Source organism: Saprolegnia diclina (genome assembly GCF_000281045.1).
Source record: "Saprolegnia diclina VS20 unplaced genomic scaffold supercont1.80, whole genome shotgun sequence".
Lineage (NCBI taxonomy): Eukaryota > Oomycota > Saprolegniomycetes > Saprolegniales > Saprolegniaceae > Saprolegnia > Saprolegnia diclina.
Genome location: NW_008246147.1, coordinates 144,078 through 153,874, shown reverse-complemented (window position 1 = coordinate 153,874; position 9,797 = coordinate 144,078). Strand labels below are relative to the sequence as shown.

Genomic DNA, 9,797 nt, shown 5'->3' with positions numbered 1-9,797 from the left:
TTGGTTTGTATCCTGCGCCGTCCAGCCACCTCTCGAGACGCAGCTGATACAAACCACCAGTCTAGTCAATCCTGAAACGACGAGGGTTAGGGCCCATACCACAAGATTACGTTGACTCGATTCGACTATCGACGTTACGAAGGCGTGGGCTCCACCAAGTACAACCCAAAACACATCCACTGTTCGAGTGTGGGTGCTGTGACCTCGACAACGTCGATCCAGGCCTCGACTGGCGTCTGCCAAAACCTCCCTGCGCCACCTACGATCGCTACGACGTGCACTGGGACCTGGAACAAACTCCTTGGCGTCTGCACGCTGCAGCAGCCGACGTACACCAAGGCGCAGTGCGTCATCGCTGGTGGCTACTGGGTCTTCAACCCGAGCGCCAACAAACCAAGCAATGGCGCGGCGTGCGTCTGTACCTCCGGCTCAGGGTGTCCGTCCTCCGGTGTCTGCTCTGCTTGCATCCTGAACGGCGTCTGCACCACCACATTTGTATCGGCCGTCGACTGCCTCTCGTTCGCGCCGCAGACGGCGTGGTGCGGCAAGTAGTTTCATGCCACATCGAGTATCAACTTGATACCATTCTGTTGCTTTGTCAATATTGCGTGCTATTTAGAGCCAGGGACCCCAGCCCGGGTACAGCTTGCAGAGATTGTGCGGGTCCTGGGCCATATGCACGAGCCGCTTGACTTGGCCTTCGACGCTCATCGCATCGCCGGTCGGGTCCTCGTACCCTTGGAGCTTCTGCTTGACGCGGAGAAGCGCGCGGGAGGCAGCGTCGGCGACGTTTTCTTCGGGCATCACGTCGCTCTTCTTGTGCAATAAGAGCTGACTTTCCTGCTGCATCTTGAGCGCCTTCACGGGCGAGAGCGTCCAGTTGTAGAGCGGATCGTGGATGAACACTTCTAGAATCGTCGTCAACGCCGCGCCCTTCTTGCGCAAGACCTATCCACCAGCGTGACTAACTCTCGTCGACTTCGACCTCGACCTTGAGCGTCTCTTCGCACGTCCGCGTAAATAACCCGTCGACGCCCGTGACGCCCATGCCGTCGACAAGGTCCCGCGTAAGCCGAAACGGCACCGTCTCGGGCGTCTGCAGCGCCATCCCTACCCGAGTTTAGCAAGAGCATGTCATGAACTAAGGACCTTGGTCAAAGACGACGCCAAAGTCAATGTGAACCAAGTCGCCCGTTGCCTCGTCGATGAGGATGTTGGACGAGTGCCGGTCGCCAATGCCGAGGATGTGGCCGACGATCGACGTGACGGCGACACTGCGCGTGTACGCCACGCGCTTGGCATACCTACGTCCAAAGTCATAGTTTGTGAATCCAAACACAACTTTTGACAAACCAGTTGGCCGGATCGGGAAATTTCTCGAGGAAAAAGTGATGAAACACGGGCGTAAAGTGCGCTTGGATCTCGAGAAACGCCTGGTACTTGTCGGTCGCGCGCATGAGGTGCTGGCGGCAGTTGGGGTGCTTCCACTCACTCGGGTGGTACCGCCCATGCGCGTCCATGCCTCGGCTCGTGAGGTAGTTGCCAATTGGAAGCGTGTTCTCAACCCACTCGAGAACACCAGCGATCGGCCCCAGCGGCGTCACCTAGAGTATATAACAATGCGCAATGCCCACAGCACCAAAACGAGTACCTTGTACGTCTTGATGTGCAGCTGGCGCTGCTTGGTCGCCGACTGCTCGGCCAAGAACGTGTTGACCATCTCGAACGTCTGTTCAATCACGAGATCCTACGTCACGGTCCTCAACCTGCCACTCCACATCCAAGAGCCAACGTACCTGGCGCGTGTCGTCGTTGCCCTTGACGAGCTGCTTGCGTCGAAGCCCGTCCGAGCCAAAACAGAAGAGGATCTTGGGGCGGTGGATCCCTACACGATCACTCAGCCACTCAAATTGTCGTCCATAACGACGGTCTACCCGTGTCGGTGATGGTGAACGTCGTCTCGAACGACTGCACCCGGGGCACGTGGGTATAGTCCCGGTCCGAGCGGGGCGCGATCGAGAGCGTTAGCACCGCAGGGCGTGCTTGGGTGTCCTGGTTGAGCCGGCGAAGGCGAAGGCACTGGTCAAACGCCACGTTGTGGGGTCCCACGACCACGTTGGCACACGGAATCTTCTTGACGCCCTTGCGCGCAAACTCGGTCGTGTCATAGAGCGCGAGCTTGACGTACGCGTCGCAGAGCACCTCCATGTTCTGAACGAGCTCGGCGCTCGTGCTACTGTGTTTTTGGACTTGGGCGAGGATGCGTGCGGCCGCCTCCGCCTTGCTCGACCCGACGTTGTCGCGGAACTGCACGCTGCCTTGCTTGCCCGTGTTCTTGAGCGCCAACAGCTGCACGAGCGTGTGGTGCGGGTGGTCGACGCCCATCTTGAGAGCGAGCGCTTCCAGCACACTGTGGAACGCGGGCAGCGCGACGCTTGACGCAAGGCGCGACAAGATCTGGTACGACAGCGGGAGGAGCTTGTACGACGGAACCGTCTCGACGATCGTCGCCATTTCGTCAGTCACGGCCGCCACCGCGCCGTGCTCAAACCACAGAGACACAATGCGAAAGACGGGTGTCATGTCGGCCACCGGCGCGTACCTACGACGACATGACGATGCTGCGTCACAACTACCTTTGACGCACCGGAGGCAAAGCCCATAGTTGTGCAAGGCGCCCGTGAGGAACATGAGCACCGAGTTTTCGACCATCGCGCGCTCCTTCTTGTCGTACTCGACCTAATATGGACAAGTTTGTCATCACACCGTCCTGCGACACGCCAGTACCTGCTTGCGGAGCGGCACAATGTGCTTCATGTAGCGGCTGCGCTCGGCGTCCGGCAGCTTCTCGCACGCGTGCAGCTCTTGCTCTTGGGCCAAAGCGACCTGCTTGCCTCGCTTCCACTCACTCGACTCGACGCGGGTCTTGACTTGGAGGTAGTTGTCGTAGAGGTAGTTGGCCACGACCAAGTACGCCTTGGACGCTTCCTTGCCATGGCGCGTCTCGGGGCCAAGTCGTTCAAACAACGCGGTCGCGGCCGAGAGGTACTGCGTGTGGATCACTTCGTTGCGCTCGGCGCGCATCGACGCCAGCCACTTGCCAATCGTGAGTTGCGTCTGCGCCAGCAGCAGTGGCTCGGACGACGGCGCAGCAACCAGCGCCTTGTGTACGTGCTTGGCGATGAGGAGCGCGCGGGGAGCGTCCCCGGTCGCATAGAACGTCCGCGCCTTCTCGAGCAGGAGCGACGACTGCATCGCGCTCGTGACCTTGATCGCTTCGAGGTGGGCCAAAGCAGCAAACGCGGTCGCCGGGCGATCGGCCTTCCGCGCGGCTTTGGCGCGCTTGAGGTGCCACGTTGGCGTCGGCCACTCGAGAAGCGACAGTAGCGTGCTCTCGAGCTCGAGGGCGCGGAGAAGCGCGTCCGCATCGTCTTCATACACGCTGTGGCGCTGCGTCCAAGACCCAAGCAGCTCATGCTGCGTCGTCTGCAGCTGCATCGCGCCAAGCAACTGATCTTGGGCGCTCTGACGCTACGACATTGCTCCATCCTGTAATACCGTCCGACAAACGCAAACCTACCTGGATGCTCAGCACAGCTTCAAGTTTGCCAAGGGTTTCGAGCTGGAGCAGCGACGTCTGAAGACGCTTGGTGGACTCGAGACCTGTGAACGCCACCTGCTGCGACTGCAACAGCGATGTCTTGGCTTGTCCGAGAAGCAGTTCAACGTTTGCATGGTCGTGGACGGCCAGGCCGCGCAGACAGCCGTAGACACACCCCTCGAAACTCGACGTGTCGACCTTGAGATCCCACTGCATCGACTTCCACGCGAGCTCGTACGTATACGGCGACGGCGCCTTGGTGGCCGAGAGCACCGACTGCAGCAAATGCGCATACCCAAGCGTCTCGAGCGACGTGGCAAGCCCGGCTTGGAGCGTCGCCGAGTGCGGGTCGAGTCGCAGCGCCGCGTCGTACAGAGGCAAGCTACTTGAAATCTTGCGCTCCATGGCGTAGCTGCTCGGCATGGCGACGAGGTCAGGCGTGTCGAGTACGCCGTCCATGCCATCCAGGTCCCCGATCGCATCGTAGATGGCCCGCAAGATGGGCACAAGGTCGTCGTCCATGGCGGCATACAGCCGGCGATGCTTGGCATCGACATGCTTTTCCACAAACTGCAGCGCCGAGTACGGGAGCTCGCTCGCCAGCGCCAGCCGCGCCACGTCCAGCCATGGCAAGTGCAGCAACTTGGCCGCGTGCGACCGTGCGCTCGATTTCTCTAGCTGCGACGCGTACTGGAGGCTGTGGACGAGCAGTTGGCCGTGCCCTGGCGGAACGTCGTCCGTCGCCAAGAGTGCCGCAAGGTCGCCCGAGACAGACGCGAGCGCGCGGCCGTCCATAACGACGGCGTGGAGCGCCAGAGGCAAGAGACACACACCAAACGTCGGCTGCACCGACACCAAGTCGACGCATGCATGCAGCAGCGGGTCCTCACAGAGCGAGATGAGGTGCAGCGAGCATTGGGCAGCCCATGTATCGACGCTGGTCTCCCCCACGGCGGGCCACGCACGACTTGCAATTTGGGTCGGCAATCCTGGCGAGCTCGTCGGCTCGACAAGGCTCAGAAACACCTTGAGACTTGACGAGAGCGACCGTGTCGACAGTAGCGTCGTATGCACTACCGGTAGTCCGAGCAGCGTTCGCAGCGTGGTCGTTGCCGTCGAAATGATGCGCATCTCGTTGGCAAAGAGCTGGCACACGACGTATTCGAGGACCTTGGCGCGGACTTCGAGGACGCTGTCCTTGTACGCCTGCAGCTGCGCAAGGCACGGCCGGTGGTACACGTGCAAGTACAAAGCGTTGAGCGCCGACGCATCGAGGTGCAGCGCGGCCGACGGAAAGACAGCGCCGAGGTGCCCCAAGCACGTTGCCAGTTGGAGTAGCACCGGTGGCGCTTCGCCACTCGGCGCCACGTAGCTACTGCTGCTCGCCCGCTTTAAGAGCGTCGGCTGCGACGGCTGGCTCCACATCGGAAGCGCTTCCGTGTCATTGGTGGTTGGAACGAGCGGCGTCGACGCAGGTGCGCGCTGGTACGCTTGGTGCAATAAGCCGTACACCACGGCAGCGATCGTTGACGGCTTCTCTTTGGCCATCGCTGGCATGATCCCATCGAGCGTCTGGAGCCCAAAGCTAGAGAACGGCACGGCGTCCAGCGGAGTGCGCTGCAGCTTGGCGACGAGCGATTCGTCGAGCTGCGATGACGCGTTGCACGTGGCTGCGAGCTGGTCGAGGGACGGCGACACGTGCAGCGGGATTGGGTCCAGCGTCACAATGTGCTTGTGCAGCTTGGGATGCTGGGCGACCGCGACGAGGCAGCCGTCGAGAAGCGACTTGGTCGACGGTTCCCACCGCGTGTACATCGGCACGACGCTCTGCACGAGGAAGTTGAGATTCGCGCCAAGGACGTCGGGGTCCGACTGCAAGCAGCGCTCGACGGTCGCCTTGAGCACGACCGAAACGGCGGGACTCTCTTCCATGTAGCGAAGCAGCACGCTCAGCAGTAGCCGCTGGGCCAAGACGTTGTTGGCGACGCTGTACCCCAACGCGTCCAGGCAGTCGCAAAGACACTGCAGTGGCACCCGTCGTGACGTCGGTGCGTGTGTGGTGCCGACGATACTGCTCAAGCACAGGGCGATATCCACCGCGCAAAAGCTATGCGGCAGCTGGTGCGCCAACACCGCCCACGACACGCGAGGCGCCAGCTCGGGGCAGGCACGGACCAGCGCAAACGTCATCTCGCACACGCACCGGAAGAGGCTCGGCGTCACGTCGACCGCCGTTGTGACAGGTATATCCAGAAGCAGCTGGGCAACGACCTTGGCGCCGACGGCCATCTCGTCAGGCACGCGCAGATCAGGTATGATCTCGAGAAGCGCACCGACGTGGTCGGCCGTGCTGTTGGCCACGTCCAGTAGCACGAGAAACGGGAGGAGGTGCTGTCGCAGCGACGGTGCCGCCACAATCGCAGCCGCCAGTGAAGGAACGTTGGCGTCAAAGAGGCGTAGTCCCAGCTGCATCCACGGCGTGTCGCTGCTCTCCGCCGGGCACTGCAGCCGCGGCAAAAGCCCGAGGTAGCTCGCCAAGATGCCCCACAGCTGGTCCTCGCACATGGCCATCGGGGACGCGTATCCATGGTGGTCACTGAGCGCCAGAATGCTCTTGACGACGAGCGCGTCGTCTTGACCGTTCTCGACGTACTGCGAGAGCACCAATGGCAAGAGCGACGGACAGACGCACGCTGCGACGTAGCACGCAAGGATGAACGTCGTCGTGTCGGCTTCGTGCTCTTGCAAGTGCGCAAACACGTCATTGTAGATGGCCTGCACGCCTTCAAACTTGGTGTAGAGCGTCCGAAGCGCGACGAGACTGGCGACGCGGACATGGACGTCCTTGTCGACGAGGTGCGGCAAGTTGACTTCGATAAAGCCGCCAAACGTGTCGACATTGACGAGGTACCACGCCTCCCAGCACTGCAGAAGGCGCCGACGGACGATCCGGTTATGCTTGAACTTTTTCCCGAGATACTCGAGGAGAGCAACGACGTCCTGGAGCAGCTCGGGTGGCAGCGACTCGGTCACGTGGTAGCTGAGGACGCGGAGCATGTGGGTGGCGTCTTCGGGCGCAATCTTGGCCGTGCTCTTTATTAGACTCACGCCAACCCGGACGCCTTCACTCGTCAGCGGAAAGCACAACAGCGGGACGAGAAACACGGCGCTTGTGGCGGCGACGTAGTTTTGCTGCACGACTGTGTGGACGAGGTGGCAGCTGCTCTCCGACTTCTTCAAGAGTAGCACAATGCGGAGGCTCCAGAGGCGACAGGCGGCGTCCGACGCCGAGGCCGCGTCAGCTTGGAACCTGCTGACATCGTCGTCGTTGATCATGTCGTCCGACGGATCTTCCAAGTCGCTGCGGATGGACGACGCGGCTTCACTCAGCACGAACGCTTCCAGCATCGCCACAAGATCGCTACACCATTTGTTTGAAGATGGTGCAAAGCATCGCAATGCCTACCGGGCAGCGACCCGACACGATGGCGGGATCTTGACCTTGGTAATGGCCGGTACGTCGATGTTGGCCGCCGTGAGTTGGCTCAAGTTGGCGCCCTGTAGCACCAGCAAGAGGCAGTACAGCTTCTGAAAGAGCGCTTCGTGGTACTGCTCGTGCTTGAGGAGATGCGTGAGCCGGCTTGTCGTCGCCGAGAGGACTTGGCCGAGCATCGAAGCCGCTTCAATGTGCTGCTGCAGCCCTGCGTACAGCCCAAGGGCGGCTGCCACGACCAGTCCCAACTACCGTCCAAATGGAATGAGAATCGCAAAGTAGCCAAGCGACCTACCTCGAGAAGGCGGTGCAAGAGCGGCGCAATGTCCTCGGTGCTCGCCGACGGCAGCAACGAGAGGTGCTCGTGCAGTAGCGCGTGGACGTCGCTGCGAAGACTACTCAAGTGGTCCTTGTCGACGCACAAGCTTCGGTGGGGCTGCAGTACGATAGAGAGTCGCCGCTGCGCCACAAACGCTTCGGGCAGACGCAAAACATCTTCGTCAACAAACACCGGTAGCTTGAGGCGCCGAGGCGCCGCGGGTGCCGGCATCACGGGCAGCATCCCGGCGTACGCCTCAACGAGATGCGGCAAGATGTGGGCGTGGTTGCGCATGTCGAGTGCTTTTGGTGCCGTGTAGCCGAGGCCACACGTGGCAAACTGAGAGCTCAGCGTTGGAACGAGGTATGTGGCAACGTCCCAGCGTAGCATGCCGTCGCAGACCGCCGCAAGTGCGCCACTGAGCAGCAAGAGCACAATGGACTCATCGTTGGCGGCGGGTGCGAGTCCGCGCAGGCCTTGCAGTACAAAACTGCGCATCGACGCCGACGCCACGCCGGTGTCGACGGTAGTCCAGAGCGCAACCGCCAGAGTCAGCGCCGATACCGTGAGCACATGACTATGTACGACTGTCAGCAACGCCGGTGCCTGCGCTTCGACGGCCGCCGGTGGCACAGGACCGGCCGCGCAAACCGCCAGCAACTGCAACATGGACTCTTTGGGTTTACGCCGACCAGCGTCAGCAGCAATCTTGGTAAAGACGTCGGTGGCCCACGACGCCGCGTCATCCGACCGGACGACCAAGAGCACGAGCAGTTGACACGTCACGTCCTTGCAGTAGCCGTCCATGGTGGCCACGTCGAGCGTCGTCACGAGCGCGTCGACGACTGAAGTCAGAATCTCCTGGCGGTGCGCTTGGAGCCAATGGCCGTGACGCGAGATGAGCGCGAGGAGTAGAAACAGCCACGGGAGGCGGCGGACGTCACTCTCGACGGACGCGGTCGCGCGCAGTTGCGAGTACATGGTCGGTGCCGTCGTTCCGCCCGAGCCTTGCGACGCCGACGCCGTATCGCCGATCCGCTCCAGCACCAACTCGAGCGCCGTCGTCGTGCGTCGGCGCTTATTCGCGACAGTTGCGGCCGACGTGGAAAAATCATGCAGCCAGACGACGTCGGCGGTCATGCTATACCATGCGATCGCACGATCCCCGAGCAAGCTGCCGTCGAGCGTCGACGCGGCCGACGTCATCGCACTTTGCCGAGCGACGGAAAACGCCGCTGTAAACACCGTGTGCATCGTCGTTTGGTCGAGAAGGGCCATGCAAAGGTGCTTGACGTCGCTGCTGGGCACGAGCCGGTAGTACTGCAGTAGAAAGCCCGAGACCTCGAGTGGCAGCGCCTTGAGGTGGTGCGGCAGCATGCGCTGCACAAAGGCGAGCGCGGTCGTGTCGGTAACAAGCGGCGCCATGGCCGTCGGGTACGTCTCCATGAGGAAGACAAGACTCGCCAGCAAATTGAGCGCGACCGACGTCGACACTTGGTGGCCGTGGCCAAACCACGCGTTGAAGAAGTCCATGTACTTGGGCAAATGCGGATGCAAGTCCATCGCGATGCCCTTTATGATGTGCAGCGCAATCGACGCGCAGTGGTTGTGGTGCTCGATGGACGTACCAAGATGCAGATGCGTGAGCACGCGGCCGAGGACGTCGTTGAGCAGGTTCGGGTCGAGGCGCTGCGTGTACGCCGGAACCGAGAGGAGCTTCTCCAAGAGCGTGTAGCAGTGGCGCTCGACCGGCGTCCCGACCGTGATCTCGTCGTTGATGCCAAGCTCGCCAAAGACACCGAGCCGCTTGAGCGTGTCGACGCCGAGCGCGTTTTCGTGGAGGGCGCCGCGGGCGCTGTCGAGCGCGTGGAAGAGCACGTTGACGTTGGGCAGCTCCATGGTGCTCGACGCAGACTTGCGCTTCGTCTTCTTCGTGAGCTCGAGCAGATCTTCCTCGACGACGTTGAAGATCTGGCCGATGACGTAGCCCCAGCAGCCGCTCCGGTGCAGCACGGCCTGGTGGGCGCTTGACGTGAGGAGGCTGTCGAGTGCAATCATCTCGCGCTTCTTGTCCGTCTTCTTCTTGGCGACGCGCAGCGCCCGGCACTGCCGCCGGACCTCGGCCCACACCTCCATCGTCCAAACTGCAGTCGCGTTTTTGGCCCTACACATTGCTCACGCTTTTTATTATCTATACAAACATCAAGCTAGAAATGTCAATTTTATCCATTCGACTAAAATCACCCAACTTGCACTTGGCCTTTCTGGCGCCAAGTCACCGACGTGGAGGTGCAGCCCGACGCAGTAGCGAGGTATCCACACGCACCGGCGTTGTGTGCATACGACCACGACAGTCGGAGCGACCGAAGGGAATACGTGTTTCC

At 61.4% G+C, this 9,797-nt stretch overlaps 1 protein-coding gene across 1 annotated transcript; it reads right to left on the bottom strand.

Annotated features, from left to right (window-relative positions):
• Window positions 1–553: 553 nt before the first annotated feature.
• SDRG_14925 (hypothetical protein) lies at window positions 554–9,574 on the bottom strand. The gene is made up of 12 exons (XM_008621085.1): window positions 7,390–9,574; window positions 7,068–7,342; window positions 3,581–7,022; window positions 2,788–3,531; window positions 2,648–2,739; window positions 1,935–2,602; window positions 1,797–1,885; window positions 1,652–1,747; window positions 1,354–1,604; window positions 1,150–1,304; window positions 992–1,110; window positions 554–948 (listed from the first exon to the last, which is right to left on the bottom strand). The coding sequence occupies exons 1-12, from the start codon at window positions 9,547–9,549 to the stop codon at window positions 616–618; spliced, it is 8,424 nt and encodes a 2,807-aa protein (XP_008619307.1). The 5' UTR covers window positions 9,550–9,574; the 3' UTR covers window positions 554–615.
• Between the last annotated feature and the right edge of the window lie 223 nt (window positions 9,575–9,797).